This window comes from Falco rusticolus, chromosome 13 (assembly GCF_015220075.1).
Source record: "Falco rusticolus isolate bFalRus1 chromosome 13, bFalRus1.pri, whole genome shotgun sequence".
Classification (NCBI taxonomy): domain Eukaryota; kingdom Metazoa; phylum Chordata; class Aves; order Falconiformes; family Falconidae; genus Falco; species Falco rusticolus.
Window position 1 is genome coordinate 20,471,981 of NC_051199.1, and position 20,248 is coordinate 20,492,228.

The 20,248-nt window shown below is 43.3% G+C and overlaps 1 protein-coding gene across 7 annotated transcripts in view; it reads left to right on the plus strand.

Annotated features, from left to right (window-relative positions):
• Window positions 1-20,234, plus strand: part of MCF2L2 (MCF.2 cell line derived transforming sequence-like 2) — a 181,150-nt gene extending 160,916 nt beyond the window's left edge. For 3 of the 7 annotated variants that reach the window (XM_037406989.1, XM_037406987.1, XM_037406988.1), the window contains exons 26-34: window positions 445-554; window positions 4,461-4,556; window positions 8,652-8,741; window positions 10,901-10,972; window positions 12,703-12,789; window positions 15,023-15,141; window positions 15,705-15,817; window positions 16,793-16,896; window positions 18,078-20,234. In XM_037406989.1, the coding sequence (XP_037262886.1) occupies window positions 445-554; window positions 4,461-4,556; window positions 8,652-8,741; window positions 10,901-10,972; window positions 12,703-12,789; window positions 15,023-15,141; window positions 15,705-15,817; window positions 16,793-16,896; window positions 18,078-18,178 (892 nt within the window). In that variant the 3' untranslated portion in view covers window positions 18,179-20,234. The remainder of the gene's footprint in view (window positions 1-444; window positions 555-4,460; window positions 4,557-8,651; window positions 8,742-10,900; window positions 10,973-12,702; window positions 12,790-15,022; window positions 15,142-15,704; window positions 15,818-16,792; window positions 16,897-18,077) is intronic. The other 4 variants (XM_037406990.1, XM_037406991.1, XM_037406992.1 and 1 more) reach the window with 4 other exon arrangements.
• The last annotated feature ends 14 nt before the right edge of the window (window positions 20,235-20,248 follow it).

Genomic DNA, 20,248 nt, shown 5'->3' on the forward strand with positions numbered 1-20,248 from the left:
ATTCATGTGTTCCTCTATGTATGCTATGACCTCTATGTGACCACCCCATACCCATTTCTCTCCTGGAGTTAAGTATACTTATGCTACAAAGGATGGAAAACTGGGCTTCTCTTTTCAGCGTGGTTTCCCACTCCCTTTCTTCAAATCTGTTGGATTTGCAAAGAGAGCTTGTACAGCCAACAGGCTTATTCCTCCGTTTTTCCCTTCTCAATTCTCACTGAGCACATCCCTTACTGTGTGGTGTGGAAAGGGGGCAGGGACTGGAACGGCTTTTCCTACCATACATGCCTGCATAGACGCAGACTTTTATAGCACACAATTTTAGAACCTGCCCTTTATTCCTTAAGCTTCCATATCTGAGGGTAAAAAAGAATGCTTAGTGTTCGGTGCTCTGTTAGGTATTAAGCAGGAATGTAACTATTTTTGTATTTCTTTTGTCCAAAGGTATAGCAGGAAGTCATCAAGTATATATGAAAACAAATCTGAGACATCAAACGTGGAGGCATCTAACAATAAAAACAGGAATTCCAGTCCCAGCGCCAGACAAAAGAGAGGTAGGGGTTCTGAGAGGAAGCTTTTTTGCTTCCATAGGGTAATATTTTTAATTTTGCCCACTCATTTCTGGAGTTTGATAAGGATACTTTAGATGTATGTTGTTTAAACCCAACATCAAAAAACCAATGCTACAAAGCTGAGTGACTGTCCCATGAAACTTCCTGAACACCAAAAAGCGGGTTTTTTTTATCAGTTTATGATTTTTTAAGTCTGATTTTTGTTGCATTACAGTTCTCTTTATGCTGCTTGTGTTTTTTAAAAATAGAATTGGGGGGGCAGTAGTATACACATGTTAACCTATATCCTGGCTAAGTTGGTTTCTAGCCATATTTAATTTTAAGATTGTCTGTGGACTTTGCTAATCTTCTTCTTTATGTGAAAGAAATTCTTTTGCCTCCTCTAGTGTGTAGTAAATAAATGGATATGTGGCCATTATCTGAGGGCATAAATACAGTAAAATATATTCCATACAATGTAGGTTAAAATGAACACTAAGAAGAAATGGGATCTCATCTGGCAGTAACAGGAACAGAAAATCTTACAACAGTAGTTTCTTTTTTAGGTAGCATTTTGAAATATTAGAGCAAAGAATTTTCTACTAAATAAAAAAGACAGTTGTGAGGTCTTAAGAGATTAATGTCCAAATCAGGCTTAAAGTAACATCAGGCCCCTTTATAAATGGAGATGGTAAAAAAAAAAAAAAAAGGACTATTTTTTCTTTGTAAAATAGCCTATTCACCAAAACGTTTTTCATTGCGGTAAGTTTTCATTCCAGGAAGAAAGTTATGGATTCTTCATTAAAAAATCCAGTGTTGAAAACCTGTTTCAGTAAAAATTTATTTTAAAAAATATAAACTTTTTTTTTAAATTGAAAGAAATTGGAACGTTGAAAAGCAGTCGTTCATTGGAAATTCATAGACTGCCTTTTAAACAAATTCCTGGGAGAATTATTGATGTTTTCTAACCGGTCCCGCTTACGCACGAGTGTGGGAACTGGGGTTGCCCTGTGAGCTGACTGTCATTCTCCTGTATCGCGCTTTCTCACGGCCAGTGCCCAGGGCTGTGGCTGGAGCCCTGCCGGAGCCCCCCGCCCGCGGGGATGCGGCCGCTCCCCCCCCGCACCGGGGCGCGCCTGTGCCGGTGCCCGTGCCGGTGCCCGTGCCGGTGCCCGTGCCGGTGCCCGTGCCGGTGCCGGCGGGAGCCCCGGCTCCGCACGGCCCCCAGGCTGCGGGTCCCCGGGGGCGCCCCCGGCCGGGTCCCGGCGGGGCGGGCGGCCCTGGGCAGGCACCGGGGGCCGGGGGCGGCCGGGGCTGGGGGCTGCCACAACGGGTGTGCCACCTGCTGACTGTAGCGCTCCCGGTAGCGATGCGGTTCACGTGAACACGGGTTACTTAACAGTAGCTCTCTTTCCGTAACGCAGCGGGGGAGGGCACTATGGGCAAGCTATTTCAGTTTCATTGTTCTTACGGATAAGTGCCTGCGGGTGAGTTCTCTACGTGCAGACCAGTGTTGTGTGTGGACCTGACCGGTAGATTCACTGACTTGAAGCCCTACGGGAGCCAGGTCCTGCAGGAACCTCTGGGGACCACCCACTCGAGTGCCCTGCTCAAAGCAGGGTCAGCTGAAGCAAGTTGCTCAGGGCTGTGTGCAGCTGAGTTCTGAATAGCTCCGAGGATGTCGACTGCGCAACTGCCTCGGGGACACTGTCCCAGGCTTTAACCGCCTTCACAGTGAAAAAATGGGTTTTTTTCATATTTTTAAATGGTATTTCCCATATTCCAATTTGTACCCATTGCCTCTCATCTTATCACAGGGCTCTACTGAAAAGTGCCTGACTCCATCTTCTTTACTTGAAAAGATTCCCCTGAGCGTTTTCTTCTCAGGCTGAACAGTCCCAGCTCTCTCCCCCTCATGTCAGCCACTGCAATCCCTTAATCACCTTTACGGCCTTTCACTGGATTGACTCAAGTGTGTCCATGCCTTCCCTGTACGGGGGAGCCCAGGACAGGACACGGCACCCCAGGGGCGTCTCACTTGTGCTGGGTAGAGGGGAAGCATCACCTCCCTGGACCTGCTGGCAAGTCTGTGCCCACTGCAGCCCAGGATGCTGTTGGCTGCCTTTGCCTGAAGTATGCATTGCAGGCTCATGTTCAACCTGTTGCCCATCAGGACCTAGTTCTTACTATTTTTGGGAATGGCTTCCAGGGTTATTTGGTATACCTGCAGAATGAAGGAAAAGGTTAGAAATAACTCCGGTGGGGACAACGTGTCTTTAGAGACCAGTGTCTACTGGTCAGCCGCTGCTGAGAAGCTGTGGGGACTTGTGAAATCCTAAGGGGTCCCTCAGGGAAGTGATGTAATTGCATAGCTGAAGAACTAACATATAAACCCACCCCTACACACATGCACTGTTGTACTTGCCGCCTGATTGTTACAATGGAATACTCTGGATTTTCTTGCTCTATGCAAACAGAAAGTAAATATATTTTCTATACCAGCTTCTGGATTCTTTATAAGCTACAGTATCTTTACAAAGATTGCCTCCCAGTGAGAGCAGCCATGGCAGGGAATGGCTCTTAGGCCGACACTGGCAGTCTGAAAGCCAAATGCTTCCCAGTTGCAGCTGTGGGCTTGAGCAGATGAAACCACTGCTCAGGGGCGGTTCCTCACCAGGTTCATCTGCCTGGCCCAAAGCTGCCATCCGGCCACCGGGTCAAAGGAGCTGGACCTCACCAACACAGTACTTCTGTATTGTTAAAATCTGTTCATCACACCCATCTACAGGCACCTCGGATCCTGGATTACCTTGGCTGCAAATCAGGAAGTGATGGGATGTGCTTTCCTTTGGAAGCACAGCTTGTCTCTCTGTTGCTTGTTGCTTGTTGCAGCGTGGGTTCACTGTCTCTTCATGTTCCCTTTGTACTTCTGGTCTTCATTTGTCCCTCTAATGATTTTCACTTGGCAGTGTACGAAATAAAGAGGAAAAAGCTATTGGTTAAATAAATCGTAAGACACAGAACCAGGCAGCCAACACGTGGCTTTTTTCCTGCTCCTTTGTTGTAAACCTTCTGTGTGTTACCTGCACACACAAAAAAAGGGGCAGATCTAGAATCTGGCAGGAGTGTGTGGATCTGGGGGGTTGATCTAGGGCCACCTGTTTCCTGCAGCGTAACCGAGGATCTTTCAAACCCAGAGTGTCAGGACATAGATCTGGCTGTGACTTAGCTCTGTAAAGTGACTGTCAGGCAGCATGGCGGGCTTGTTCATGTAGGAGCTTGGCATGTAAGCTTTGCTGGCATGGCATTCCTTACATCCCAGCAGGTCATGAGATCAAATGCATGACTGTGTGCCAGCTTCGGAGGCTGTTAGAAAGACTTCAGCAGGTAAGGCTGAGAGCACATCAGTCACAGGACTGATGACAGCAGACTCTTCGGTGCTAATACTGGATAGCAGAAGTGAGACTGCTCACAATGCTTGCTGTCTGTCCATGTCCTGCACTGCAAGGCTTCTTCTCTTATTTCTCCCTACAACCTTGCTGTTCCAACCACAATGGTGTGTTTTCATAGTAGAAGGCACTAGATGCTTTTTAATAAGCTTGCTGCTAAACTGTATTTTCCTTTGATGAGAGCTACATCCCTTCATGTGTTTTTCTTTGTTTTGTTGTTCTCCATTAAAACTCAGTGAGCCAAACTCAACCCAGGGGCTCTGTTTGGCTCAGCTGGTTTAATCACCCTGACCTCATGTCGCTTTTGTAATTGATTAGCTCTTGTTCAGCCTTGAACTGAATCAAAATTTATTTATTTGTTTATTTTTAGTTGTCATCCAGTGCTAACCTTTCCTTTCCCATAAGCTGAACAGCTGACCCTTCCTTCCTTATTTCTTTTCCCTCTCCCTCTCTCTCCTAGTTGATGCTTCCACCAGCCTTAACCTTGAGCGCACAGCGCTTGCTAGAAAGCGATTCACATTGCAAGGTCTTTCCAACCGCAGAGCTCCACCCAAAGGTAAAATCACCCCATGCAGCATTTGGTCTCTGGCCATCTGTCTCCCGCACTTCCACAACATTCTCTCCATCCCATAGTGCCATCCATCACTATTTCCTAAAGTGCTGCTGCATCTCACCAAAATGCTCCTGTCTGATGCACGCATATGGCTTCTCAAAGAAACTGTTACCAAAAATTGCTCCCACAGCAGTGTTGGCAAGGCAACCTTTGAGTTGACTGGTTGGGTGTTTTAGTGGTGCACAGTGCAAATAACATGTATTTCCAGTTTTTCTCAAGGGCCAAAGTGTGAATTTGTTTTAAACCACCAATCTAACTTCTTTTAGCAATTGAAGGGAAGAATATCATCTCTGTGTTGTGCTGCATGAGGTTTTTATGTGTTAATTTGCTTATTGGTTGGACCTCTTTGTTTCCTCTTTGTTTTTTCAAATATTGCTCAGCTATGGCCTAGTGGTTACACTGTGGAATGGGAATTCAGAAGATCTGGGGTTTATTGCCATTTCTGTTTAATTATGTTATATGACACTGTAAAGTGGTGAGCTCTGAGTCTTTGTGCATAAATGTTTAGAGGACACTTAATAACCATGAGTAGAGAGCATTGCATGTTCCTGTGACGGCTGTACAAGGAGCAGACTTTAGAGGAAAGAAAGAAATGTGAATAGAAAGTAAGTTTAATGACTATTTACAATCACTTTCTGAAAAGGTGATGTAATTACTCTTTTTATTGTTATTATATGGCTTTTCTCCTGTTCTGATAAATGATATTTCCTCTGGGAGAGAAAGGCAGAGTGTGCAGTGATGGAGATGAGCGGAAAGGAGGAAGAAGCAAGATGAAAGGATAAAAAGAGAAATACCGTAGCATTAAATGACAACGTTATAAAGTAGATGAGAACACACTAAGAGCCGGCACAGTTAACATTCTGGATGCAAGGTTAAAGCTGCACTTGGTAGTAAGATCCAAGATGGACAAACCAGTTCAATGTTCTGAATGCAAAAAAGGGAGTGGTTTTCAGATCCTGTGACTTGGGGAAGTCAATTACAAAATACAGATTTCAGAAATGCAGGATAATACTGTAATTCAGGCAAGTTTGGATCTGGACTTTTGGTTTGGGCCTTTCTTGCTCTTTTATCTGAATTTTTCTTGTCATGTGAAGTGTCATGTGTTGTATTCAGCATTCCAGACAGCAAAGCACAGTTTGGAAGAGTTCATACCCTCTAAGCTATAGGCGCTCTCAGCTCAAAGACTTGCTCGGTCTGGTTACTTGAGATTCCTGTGAAACACCTCCATCGCACGATGTCCCATTTCACTTTGTTGTGCTGTTCAGTTACTAATCTGGTCCTGGCCTAAAGGAAACCAGCTGGCAAATAGGCTGGATGATTTGCAGAGTGTTGTGATTTCTGCGGGCGGTGACAATGCAAAGCCATGTTAGCGCTATATGGACTGGCTGTTAAGGCAGATTGGAAGCTGTGAGAATCACAAAATGGTTTGAGTTGGAAGGGACCTTAAAAATCATCTAGTTCCAACCCCCTGCCATGGGCAGGGACACCTTCCACAAGACCAGGTTGCTCAAAGCCCCATCCAACCTGGTCTTGAAGAAGGTAACAAGGTAGTTAGTGCAATAAGCTTGTCCTTAATGCTCTTGACCCCTTTGTCTAAGGTTTGTTACTGGTCATGGCAGAAGATGGCACACTGAGCTGAGCATACTTTGGGTCAGACCCACTGTGTCTGTTCGTGTCCAAAACACGTAAAAGGGAAGGTTTAAACAATAAAATAACAGGACTAACTAGGGGAAAAACAAAATTGCCTGATGGATATCAACTGGCAGTGGAACATGAATGCTCAAAGCATTGCTGAACTGTCTGCCCAGGCTGGATATGATGGGGTTGAAAACGTATATAAGCACCTTGGTGTTTTGGCCAAAGAAAGCTGAACTCTGGAGGAGAAACTTTACCATCCTGCACTCCATCAGTGCAGAGACCACCAAGACAGCCGTACCAGAACGGGCACCCGAGTGTACGAAAGCCCACACTCGTAGCGCTCTGCATCTCCCCCACCCCTGGGTCAGGATTAATGTCCTTGTTTGCAGAACCAAGCTCATATTCCTTGGAGGTGGAACAGGGTCTCTAAGAGCACAGCGTGGTATAAATGTAGCCCAGCACTATAAGTATAAAGTGGAATTTTCTTTGTATTTTAATAAGGGCAGTTACAACAGTCTGAATGTGGGGTCATTCCATTGTAATTATCACTGAGAGCAGAGTTTAACCTGTCATTTTTCTTCAGACTTTTAGGAGGTGCGGATAAGGATGTACTTGAATATATATGCTTTTATGAGTAAATTGATAAGGAAGTGCATTGGCAGGTACAGAACTTACAATCTTTTTACAGTAGCCAATCTACAGTAAAATCACTGAGATTTTAAGGAGCTAATATGGTTTCCTGATGTTCTGGCATAATAAAACATTATAGGAATTGCAGTTCAACCAGTCACACAAATTTCTTCTCCACTGGAAACATACAGTGAATGTGACATTTATTAGGCAGAAATATGGGGAAAAAAAAGTAAAGCGAAACATTGTGTGACTGAACATTCCAATAAGAAAATGTGAAGATGAAGAATGGGAAAGAGAACTTTAAGATCCTTGGCAAGGAGATATTCACAGTAGTATAGTTCTGCACAGGATATTTAAACCTGAAAGATCAAATCACCTGAAATTTATTTTACTCCAGTGCTGTATGGCAGTTAAACACTGGGGGAGACCAGCAGGGAGAGAAGTAAGAGAGAGAGAAAAGAACATAGACATGGTAAGAGGAAGGGGACAACTGAAACAGAAAATTCCTCTGAACCACAGGCACCATCTAGGAACATGTGGGCAAAGATTCAGCAAAGCATGTAAGCATGTGCTACACAGGGGTTTGCGTGAAATAACTCTCGACCTACCCCAGGCAACTTTTCAGTGAAAACAGAAACAACTACTTAATTTTTACATAAATATTTCTTGGATGTTTTTAAAAATCAAAACATGAAAATCACAAATAGTTTTTGACAAATTGAAAACCTTCAACAGAATATTTAAAGCCATTTCTAATAACGTTTTCAACTGAGGTTGTGTCCTGGTTGAGTTAAGCATTCAAGTACCTTACTGAGACTTAAGATATGAAGCATGTGAATAGCTTTACTCATGTCCCAATGGACATACTCACTTGATGAGCGCAGCTTAGAGTGTTTTCAGCAGAAGTGACTAAAAAGTTAATTCTGAAATATTTGTAAGCAGGCAACTTTTTATCCCAAGTGGTGCTGCTGTAGTTGGTAGGTGCAAGAAGTGTACTGATGTGTTGTAGATGCATAGACACAGTCTAAGAGCTGTGTGATGACCTCAGTGTGTTTTGAAACATCATGTGCTCTCTGAAGCTGGTGAACAGTTAGTCCATTTATACCTCTGATCTGGTTATGAAATATTTTGAGTAAAAAATGCTACTCACATCTCATACTGTAGTCTGGAGAATTTGTGTTTTCTTCTGAATGGGCTTTGAGAAAAGGCAGGATCCTGATTGGAGTAAACAAAAAAAAGTTCTGTTGCCTTCACTTTCTCCAAGGTGATTTGCACAGTGAAGGATGGAGGCTCAGAGATGCTTTCAGGCATTCACACAGTTAACTTCTAGAAATGACAAATGTGAGCTCCAAACCACAGTTTGGTTTTCGGTGTATTTCAGGTCAGTCATCACAGAACAAGCAGTTGTGTGTCTGAAATAATCCAAGCCTCATCTGTAAACACACACACCCCATTCTAAACATCATGCTCATCTCTCTGTGTTTTGTAGCTGTAGTTGTACAGTAGTTGGTTGTTAAAATATCAATTGGCATAACTCTCCTTTCTGAAGTATTAAAATTGATACAATTGGAATTTCTTTGAAAATATGTTCATATAAACTCCTTTCTGTGCTTTCACTTCATTGAGGGCATTTTTCCTGGCTGTTTTAGAGGAGCAACCTACCTTCTATTTACCTTTTCCAGCTGCTGCTTTACTTTGGACCTTGTTTACCCTTAGTGCTTATTAACCTCTAATTCTGCCCTGCATTGCATCTGTCTGTCCTCCCAGATCCAGAATCTAAGGAAAGAGAAGTTACCCGTCGCTTTTCCCTAGCCTCCTCCACCAGCACCACAGTTAATTCTTCTGCTGTGACCAAAGGTACCGTCATGCTGCTTGCTTAGCTACCCTTCTCCCTTCCTGCTGGCTGATACATTTACTGCCAAATGCTGTTATCAGAGTGAGTACATCAGGCTCAGTTTTTATAAATGCAGGAGGTTCCATTAGAAGAAGAGTCAGAACCAGTAGAACACCTGCAGGGAGGCAGGCCAAGACATTTTGAATGTATATCAAGGTGTTCCGCCAGCATATATAGTGACTCAGTTTCTCTATAATAGGCTTCAAGGAGTGGTTCTGGTTTCCATGGAAACTGGATTAATTTTTGGCTGATGTGGGGTTAGGTTTCCAACTTCTTCCTGGTTTGGATAAAGTGAAATTCAATAGAAATTATTTCTCTGTTTCCTTAAAGCTGTTTAGGATTTTTGCTTTCAAGGAGGAGAGAATCTCCTCATTGCTTAGCCTCAACAGACATCAGATGGTAAGAAAGCCTGAAATCAAGCCAAAAATGAAGTAGCAATAGATGCTGGGTTTAAGCATATTTAGCATAATCACAGTTATGATTAGAAATTATGTTTTCAAGGAAATTTTCAGATGTGTGTAAGGGAGCCAGGTGCCCAGAATGTACTGAGCTTTATGTAGTTTGTGTGGGAACTTCTGAAAGTTTTACTTCTGAGCTGTGATTATTTTGATAAAAGGCACTTTTACAAAATTTGCTTTAAGTTACTGCACCAGTGCTTATATTTAAATTCAAAAGCAACCCATGCATTTGGGCAAACTGGTTGTGTTGAAAATCAGTGAGGTTGTAGGCACCTATGCCTACGTGTCAGAGTTACAGAGTTCTGTTTGGGGAACAGAACATATGGTCTTACATCAAATTCTGAATATACTGTCTTTTGGCAGTTCCTGGAATGGAGGAACTGATTTGCAAGTTCAAGATTTGCGGGACAATTCACAAACTAAAATAGAAAGAACAACAGCTGAATTCATTTGTATAAAAACCTTTGCTATATATTTGTCAGAAAAAAAGGTTGCACAGTAGTTAGTGCATTCTAAATAGTTACGAAGGATACACACCGTGTCCTTGACTGTGCAATGAGGCTGTCACAAAATGAGAGTGTAGTGGGGTTTATTGGCAAAGGAAGGATGAGATATTTCGGCTTCCTACAAATGTTTCTTTGCCATCCTCTTCAGATTATAGCACTAAAACATCACTATGTGGAAATGATGGGTATAGCACAGGAGAAGAGGTTCTTAGAGCTTTCTGTCATTGGCAACAACTTCAGAAATATGTAACTGTTACTAAGTTATGGGAAGACTGAATTATTTCCTAATATTTATTTCCAAAGTTGGGGAACAGAAAGAAGCACTTATGTACAAAGAGAATGGGCAACCAAGGGTTGCTCTTTCGTGTGTTTTATCAAAGAGAGCATGTGTGAATTACAAGGAAATTAAAACTTCTTTACAGTTTCATATAAAAAAATCCTGTCCTAGGATCCTGTCTATCACAAAGCTGTTGGCAATTTCTTGGAATGCTGAGAAAACTACTTTTGTAATGATTTGAAAGCTAGAAAACAAAATCAGTGCTCTTCAATTAAGTGTTAAATAAAGCATGTGCTTTAAGGAAATACTTCAGATGACAAAAGAACCGAAGCTTGAGCCTTGTCTCAGGATCAGTCAAGTGCAGATCTAGCTAGGGTGTGTGGATCATCACATTCAAGGCTACTGCATACTGCTGTGTGCTGGTCCTCACTGCTGACAGTTCAGCTCTGTCACATCGCCGGTCCTCCACATGTGGAGTCAGGACACAGGAGGAGCACTGTACGTGGACCTGTGACAGATGCCCTCGACTTCTGTGGGGCACGAGCGTTGGCTTTTGTGGGCTCTTCCCCGCCAGCCTCGTGGGCAGAAAACCGAGACTGTGAGTTGCTTGCGTTAGTGCCATCTCCCGGACGAGAGAGAAAGCATCTGTGAAACCTGATGGGAAGCAGATAACATTTATTATGTCTTAATGTCTTTTGCAAAAAGGGATCTGTTTCCACATCACAGAAGTGTTTATTTTATCTTCACCACCTAGAATTTAAGGGTTGGTAATTTTTCCGGGTGAAACAAAGTATTAGGCAGGTAGTGTTTCCAGGTAATGGGAAAGCAAGTTTCTCCTTCAACAATATTTACAGCCTTGTGACTCTGCAAACTTCACACAGGTCCCCTTGTGCCTGCAGTTAAAGTCAAGAGACATGAAATAAAGAGTGACCCAACTCCCCTGGGGTTTGAAGGTATGAGTATTTCCATCCTGCATGAAAACCTGTTCGGCACTCTTTTGATATTACTCACTCAATTAACATCTCATCACTGCTGGCAGACGACACTGGAGTCCTTTAGGGATTTGGTGTCATTATCTGTTTAACTGTGATAAACACAGCTTGTCACCCCCTTGCCTGTCCCCTGCACTCATGTTATATTTACCAGCTTTCACCTAGGGATGGCCCTAAATTAAACTGTCTAAATTAAACAGACTGTCATCTGGATCTGGATTTTCTGCCTGGCTTCTACCTCACTCCATAGAGTGCAGCAGCAGGGAGAGAAGGAGCTACTTTTCACCTTCACCTGCATCTGGCTGCTTGCATCCCTCTTCCCTTCTTAGTATCTATACCTAATAAGAGGAGCAGGAGCCTAAAGACTACAGAAGAGGCTACTGTGCATTAGTATCCATTTAAGGTGCAGTGTTTCATTTCAGCCAAGCAAAATTTCCACCTATTTGTTGGAACAGACTCATCAATTACTGTTTAATAAACAATACCAAAGAGTTAAACTGGGAAGTTTTTCCCCAGCCACCAAAAGATCACCAGCTTCCATTGGCAGCTTTCCCCTTTACACAAGCGTTTGCCAGAGCATGTTGCCTTGTGGGGCAAAAGCAGTCAGATGTCCCTACTACAAGACAGGGGAGAGAGAGACGTCGGCTGAGGAATCCTTTCTTGGGATTGTATTGCTTTGCACAAAACATTGGTAGAAAGGGCAGGTGGCCAGGTCAGTGATGGAATCAGTGACATACCAGAGCTATCTCCTGTGTCGCTCCCCACAGAAGAGGAAATTAGAACACAGAGGTTGCAAGAAGCAATTCAGAGACAGCAGGGGAAATAGTAGTTCTGCTGTTTGCAGAGTTTTTCCTTTTGTCAGTGACCCCTGGCACTATGTTTGGAATCATCCTGGCACCCAGCACCAGGAGCTGTGGTATTCATACCTCACTTTCCTCACTGACAGATACTTCTGATCTCAGCATACCATGTGGCTGCAGAGGTAGGTAGGGGGTATTTCAAGGTGCAAGTACTGTCTGTAGGATAAAGCTTACTTGGTCCTCACTGGTTGAAACCATGGTGGTACTGCACAACATCCCTCACGACACCGAGTTTCTTTAAGTAGGAAACAATGAACATTATCACCCCTTTACCAGAAGATAATACCGCTATTGCCAGGGCCCTGACAGAGTTAATAACACAAAGGATTTGATGTACATAGATAAAAACTTCCCCCACACAATTGCATAGCATTCATCAAGAGTGAAATCATTCACATCTGGCTGGAAAGAAGAGCCTCCCTGGTTCCCTCTCGTTGCTGTATGGATGGGCATCAAAGCCATATATCATCACCTACAGAATGATTTGAAATGCTGCAAGGAAGATGTTAAAAACATGTGAGCAAGCTGTAGCGAAATAGAACACTGCACTGTTCACCCAGCAATTATTTTCCTTAATTAACATCCGTATTTCTGTTTGATTCATTTGGCTGTTCTCTGTCCTTCTCAGACTTACAGTTTTTTCTGTGGAATGCTGCTGTCTTTTCACTCATTTGTGCTGGTCATGTGTCTCCTCTTTTGTAACTGTTGGACCCCAGTCCACATGTTTGTTAAAAAGACTACCAGTTGCAGAGGTGATTCAGGAATTCACTTTGGACTGGTTGTCTGGTCACTGTTTCACCTTGAAGACACAAATTGTACTTCCTGTCACAGATGCTTTTGAGAACACCATATTGGCCCAGACTAAATGTAATACTGGTTCTACCGCGAGACCTGTACCTAGATCTGCTTCACAGACAGGTAAACAAAATTAACACATTTTTCATCTCAATTTGAGAGTGTAATGTAAATTTATGATAATAGTTACTCTTTATAACTTAAAGAGATTTTTCTCTTTTAAATAACATTATTTCCCATGAAAGCATTGTAAGAACAAGGTATAGAAACAATGTCCCAGGTTCTGGTTCTCTGTAGGTCAGGCACAGCTGAAAATAATTCTTTTAACTGACGTGAGAGGGCTCAGAGTTTGATCTGTGTTATTTCACAGCTTGAAGTACGTAAAACTTAGGCTATTTCTTAGTCTCTGAAATGAGGATAGCAGTTCTGGAATGGAAGAGGAAAGCCAATGGATGTATTTGTAAGGAATCCTTGCTGTTTAGGTTTCTGCTTTGGATGCTTTCTACAAATGACAGTGGCAAAAGGTCACTGAAGCTTTGTCTAAGGGGGAAGGGGGATATCTTTTTCTTCTGGTGTTTGTATTCCAACCTGTGAATTTGAAGTACAATTGCTGTAGCAGTTTGAAACGCATTAGCATCTATGTATTATTGTACATTTAGACAGTTGTTACTATTTTGCTGGTGTGATTCAGCCGATGCAGAATACGGGGTCCAGTTCTGTATGCTGCATGGTCTGTAACTGAAATTGCCTCTTCTGCCTTAAAACTCTGTGACTCTTGTTGGTATAGACCTTGGCAGGGACACTCACAGCCGAGCACACGAATGCTGCTTCAGAGCCTAGTTTACATCTTGGAAAGTGCGGGTGACCTAACCACACCTGCAGGGTTACAGCTGGGGATCTGCCCTGGTGGAAGGCGGTCGCTGCCTCTCCTGTAACTGAGCCGCAGTGGTCGGGGGAGTCACAGTCCTTGTGTAACAGGAGGGAGAAGGGGCTGCAGAGCTGCATGACCACACGTTGCACCAACCAGTGCCTGTAGCAGGGGGAATGTACACGGGGAAGGAATAAATAAATCAACTGATAAACCTATTTCTCCCAGATCACAAAACTTTTCTGTTTACTGCCTGAACTGCCTGACTCGTGTTTTGTATTGTCTCAGGCCAGGTTGGTTGTGGGTGCTGGATTATGCATAATCCCACTGTGTGACCATCTGTCTTGGCGCCTTGTTGTCAGAGCACTGCTTTGCCTTGCCAAAAGCAATGGCCCACAGGCTGGAAAGAACTTGATTCAGCAGCTGCTCACCTCAAGTCCCTGTGAATCAGCTATTGCACAGCGGGTAGATGAAGTAGGAAGGCACATCATGATTCGACTGACTCCATTCAGTTTATATCTGTCAGGGCTGCAGAATCCCTCGGTAGATGCAAGGTCTGTTTCCTTCTAGCTCGACTGTAGTCATCCCCATCAGAAAAGGGACAAACATCAAGCGTGAAGGAAAGTTGTATCGTGATTGCCATCTGTACAGAAGAGGCCGAGTTACTTTTCCATCATGGGAGCCTCAGGCAGGCAGGTCTTATAAGGCTTAGCCTGAATTTCCCTCAGGACACATCCTCTGGGCATGCCTTTGTAAGGAAAGAGAGCAGCTGTTGTGCTTGGGCTGGATATCTCTCACTAAGTCCCTTCCACTGGGCTGGGGTGGTTTTGGGTGCAAAGCATGCAATAAGTCTGTTAACAGCAGAAATATTAATGAGATCTTCTCTACCTACCACCAAGGTCTAGTTGTCTTTTTGCCCTTGTTGTTTACTCCGTCCCTTCCCTGCACTTCCAGTCTGCTCCAGGGTATAGTCTTGTAAGTTGCTTAGGTGGTAATATCACCTTGGCGTGAGATGGAGATAAGAAGTCAACCAAAATTCAGTGGCTTTGGACTTCATTTTATGGGTAAACATGTGAAGGTAATCTGGGAACTGAATGAGCATGGCCTTCTGAAAACCATGTTGGCAAAAGTTATCATTTGCTACAGTTCTCACTCCTCAGAAATATTCCTGGTCCTTGCTTTTCGTACATCCTGAGCTGAAGTTATTTAGCAATGCTGAACACTCAAGGTGCTGATGGGCACGCACACTGTGGCCACACAGTCTGCCTTCCCGCAAATGACAGCAAGTGGTACATGTTTTTAGAGACGGAGTAATGGTTGCAATGACATTTTTATGGCAAAATCAGGGAACAAGCTGTAAAAAGGTACAAACAATTCAGTAAGCAGAATAGTGGGAAGCGAACCGGTGGTGTTTGTTTTTAAAAGACTGAGTCTGAAAGAGGCTAATGACTGATAGGTAACACTTTTTGTTTTATCTCCTTTGAAAAGGTTGGCCCAGCAGGCAAATGCCATCTCTAGACACATTTGAAGATTTTGAAGCGATCCCCTCCAGCACAGATGAACTCTCCAACTCTTCTGACTTGGAGGAAGAGACCAACCCTAACAATGTAATGCCTTTTTCAAATTATGCTGCCTTTCCCAGTGCAACCTCCTCTTCTCTAAAGATCACAATTTAACCTGTTGAAGTTTGGGTTCATACCAGTCTTAAATTCATGGATGTGTGGGAATACAGAAGGTGGGAATTTGATCTGGGGTGTTGGGAGGTTATTCCAAGGCTATTTTGTTGATCATTTGTACCCTAAAAAGTCACCCTTACTTGTAAGCTGTAGCTTTACCTGTTATAAAAGTGAGGAAAAACGCTGAGCCTTTAAAAAAGTAATTTCAGACTTTTCCAGATAACTAAACCTGGTGTCACAAACCTAATTTCTGTATCAGAACAACGGCTGGCCAGTTAATTCTAAAGCCTGAATGCACAGCATACTTTTGTCCTAAGTTTGAGTCGTAGTTAACCTGGGCATGGTAAAAGGAATAAACTGACAGAATTCCCTACAGAAGAAACCTCTGCCAGATTAAAATGTCTAATTCAGCATTTAACTAAACTCACTCTCTCGCACAGTGTTCTTTCATCCACAGTGACTGTATTTCTGGTGCATTGTTTCATCCGTTTTAGGGGACCAACCTTTTTCGGGTAGAAGGCAGTTTTGACAGCTGTTTCCCAGATTCTCTTACATTTGAGGATGGCGATTTGGTGCAGTTTGTGCAGGAAGGAGAGAACGGTCAATGGTAAGTACAGCAGAGACACCGAATTTAACAGGTACAACAGCCATAACCTCCTGGAAAAGATGGAAAATATTCAGAAGAATGTCAAAGCCTCTTCAAAATCAAATCCAAATCCCCTCACCCCGTTGACCACAATGTGAAAGAGGCAGTAGAAGGCATGAACATACGAGCAGCTTTGGTGGGCTTTCATCCCAAACGCTTGTGACACGAGCCTTGAGAGGACGGAGGTTTGCATAAAGGAAATGGAGGGGAATATTTGGGGTTTTGACACCTTTTAGCTGGAAAGACAACTGTCAAAGGCAGCACCCTGCCATAAGGTACATCAATAAAATCCCCATTCCTTCCACCAAGCTGCAGCAGTTAACCAGAGTGCATTTTTAGCCCCAAAAGCTTAGATATAAGATGAGATTGACAACATGGAATGAATCTGGCCCTCTTGAGCTCACACAAATTTTGGTCTATTTATTCTCTCTTGCTTACAAATGAGTGTTAGGAACTGACCTGGCTGGACATCTGAATTCTCCTTCCATGGGTAGTTTGGAGGAAGAAGAGCTGACCTCCTTGAAGTGCCTGTGCAGTCAGACCCTTCACTCAGAGCTGACATGCAGCTGAGATGGGAGCAAGTCCCATCAGATGAAGTAGGTGGGAAGTGAACACATCCACGCAGGATGGTATTGACGGAAGGGGGATGGACAATATGAGAGATTCATTTTCTTCAGCTCTGAATGTGGCCCAGGGTCTCAAACACAGGCCAAGGCCACTGCTTCCTTGTCACACAATCTGCTTGCAAGTGAGCTTGATCTGGGATACTGGGTCACTGAAACTGCTGAAACTTAGTCACCAGCTACCTGTAGGACTGCTCTGGGTCCTCTGCCTTCTTCCTTAGTTGAGAAAATAGCTGCCCAACATGCACCTCTAAGAAACACAACCCAGGGAAAGGGAAGTGGGGAAATTCAATGACTCTTCTCTGAATTTCAGGTTAGTGAAGAAACTGGTCTCTGAGAAAAGCGACTGGGTTCCTTCCAGTATATTGCAGCCAGCAGAGGGGGAAAGTAACAACCTAATTAAGAACAGCAATGCAGGTAACAGAGAAAATGTATTATTGGCATTTAATTCTCTTTTTCATACAAAAAAAGGATGTGATAAAAAGGATGTGATAACCAGTGTGTTTTCTGTATTAAAGGACTCTGCCTGAGTGTGTGTCCGTGCTGCAGCCTCTGGTGGTGCAGCTGAGCTAGCCTGCAGTTCGGTGCCGCGGGTATCACGGCTAGTTAGGCACAGCAGCTTACCTTGGCATGGTTTAGTTGTTTTCCCCTTCCTGGGCAGAATGCAAATCTCCCACCAAACTCCTGTGGCTACCAGTACCCAGGCTAGCTACTTTACAGCTAGCCCAAGTGTGCCATATGGCAGGGTGCGTTGTGACTGCAGGATAGCTTTCATCCTGGCTTGCGTAGGCTTTGGATTTAGATCAGCATCAGGGCTGTAGTTCTGGTCTAGGTTTGAAAACATTGAAATCGCCTGTACCATTACTGCTTTCATCATATTTCGCTGCTGGCTCCAAAGGCTGGAGGAAGGGCTGCTCTGGCAAGATTTCAGCCAAATCAGCACTAAAAGTCATCCTTTCTCAGCGTTGGTTCTGACCTAACAGCCAGGCAGGTTGCACTGGAAAAGCTGAGCCTCAGCAACTCTGCAGATCAAAGTTTTACAATTTTAGATTAATTTTTACCCATCCTTAAATATAGTTTACCAAAAATGTGTCCTGCTTTTCTTCTGGTAAGAGAAGAAAGCAAAATCTGGCACAGCCATTCCCTGGGGACCTGTGGTAGAGAGCTACCAGCATTTTATTCTGAGTTACTGGTTTCTTTGATTTTATTTTTTTTTTAAGTCAGTTTGTTGAAGTGAAGAAAAACCTTTTTTTGAAAGTTAACCAGGATTCTTTGCTGTTGTTTAAAGGGAGTTTGGTAATTGCTGCTCCTTCACCTCCACGGCAGGTCAGTTCTGTCTCCACCCTCAGTGCCTAACTACAGCTCTTATTTCTTTGGCATGTCTAATGCTTCAAAAGAAAAATAAATAAAGCCACACGCACATTACAGTTAGTTACATGCCAAAAGAGCCTCCCTCGCCTTTAGTGAAGGAATTGGGAGGGCAATAGAACTGTGATTATTTATTTTTTATTTTATTTCAGGCTTTTAACAATGAACCTCAAGACTGTAGATGTCCTTTAGACTTACTGTAGTGACAATGCCCTTGTCTTCCTTTTCAGACATGTACAACGATTCCTGCAGTACAGCCTCAGTAGAGTCAGACACCAAGGAGAGCGAGGTGGCCAAGAGCTTCCCAGCAGAACAGCGGGCTGGCAGCTGAACAGCAGGACTGGCCTTCCTCAGGATCCCATCCATCTCTGTTTCCTTTGGGTGGACACTGGATCAAAGTTGCCTTTCTCACAAGCTCTGAGGTTCACAATTCACTCAAACTTTATCAGCATGAACACGTGAGAACATCATGGAAGCTGGGAACATCAAACTTGAAAGGAGCATTAAACATCCAGAAAGCATCAAACCCCACCTTCAGTATTAGAGGAGAAAAATGCTTCTCGCATTGATTATCAGACTGTTTCGGAGGATGTGGCCTAAATTAGGTCGACAGCAGAGCTGAAGAGTTACTATGCACGCACCTTTTGGCAACCTTGCTTCAACACCGAGTCACTGCAGAGGGATACATGCATGGTTACGAGTTCTTGCTCTACCATGGGGTCGCCTGGAGGTTTTTCCATTTGCTTGCCTCTGGCTGTGCCTTCCCTGTCCTCCTTAATTCCAGCTGATGCATCACAAATGTGCCCTTTCTGATGATGGTCAACACCAAAACCATCCCATTTTAGGGTGGCTGTGGGAAGAAAGCTTCTGGCTTGGATCATCAGAGAGGCTTTGTGCAGCAATGACGTGACCACTTTTGCAGCAGCACAGTGAATGACCTGCTGCATACAGCATTACGTTGGAGACGAGGTGGCAACTCCTGGCTATGAGGTGGAGGTGCAGGGCTTAGCAGGGAAGCAAAGATGTGTGACAGCTACTGTGACGAAGAACATTTTGAACTCTTTTTACAATATAAGTCATTCCTCTGTCCCCTCTACAGTCTGTGGTTGCTGGATCACAATCCTTTGCATTTGGTGCCGAGAATTCAATTGAATGCCATTTAATGTCATATGTTTGAGTAGACTGCATGCTTTTTTTGTGTGCTGGGCTATGGAATAGATACATTTCACCCCCCATTTGGAATATACTTAAGCATTGCAAATAGGCAGTGAACATTAGATGCTCCAATGAGTGGATAAAGTGTTGTTGTTAAATACTTATTTCCAGGACATTTGATTAAAGGACTGTACCAAATCTCTGCCACATAAGGATGTAATGTATAATATAAAGTGATTACAGATATTATTATTCCTATACAAGCCATTAGCTCATTTAGAGCAGCTGTTAAGGCATGAAGGCATTTTGATGGTAATTGGGTCTTAGGTCCCACATAAGCTGCTAATACTTTAATAAATTAGATAAGTATTGACAAAGGATTGCAGACAGGCAAAGATCAGCGTGGTAAACATGACCCTAGAAGCTCAAGAGTGAGTGATTGGCTTTCATCATTAGGGATTTTTTGTTTAACCCTGAGACTAGTGGTGCTCTATGTAAATAATAAAGGGGGCGAAAGCACTAAAAATGGAGATGAAGCAAAACCAAAACCTGCTCTTTAGTAATTGAACCTATGAGCAAAATAGTAGTAGAGTCTGTATCATTTCTGCTATCATCTTTGCAGGGACCTGAATGTTTTTCTTTGTGTCTCAGTGGAGGCTGGCATTGCAAATATCTTAGTGTGTGAGTTAGGATAGCTGTGAAGCAGGTAGATAGTCCCATTCAAGAAATGGCCTTGGAGTACGTAAAAGCTTATTCAGATTATGTTTGCCTGTGAAGGCTTCTTGGTTAATTATGAGTTGCACTGTGGTGGTTAATTCCTGTGGTTCTTCTAACTCTCAATATCAAAACTCTGTGATTCTGATGTTTTCCATTCATGACTAAAGGACCTGAGAGTTCTGTACCGTTTTGGAAGCTGACTTTGTCCTACAGCTTCTCTGGCTTGTGCTAGTCATTTACCTTAAAAATGACACAGAGGCTTTCAGGAACATGAATCCTATTAGTCTACTGTAGTTATGAGTATCTTGAGGGAAGAACTGATTCCGTTCAGTCCCCTAAGGAAACATGTAGTGATGTTTTCTTGTAGTGCAATTATTTTATCCTCTCCCTAAAATGAGTTCATTTTGGTTTCTTATTACTTTCAGTAATTTTTGCACAATCTGATAACAGTGCTTCTGTATACCCCTGCCCGAAGTATAGGAGAGGAAAAGGGTAGGGAGCTTTGATTGCACATTTAGGAAGGGGGGGT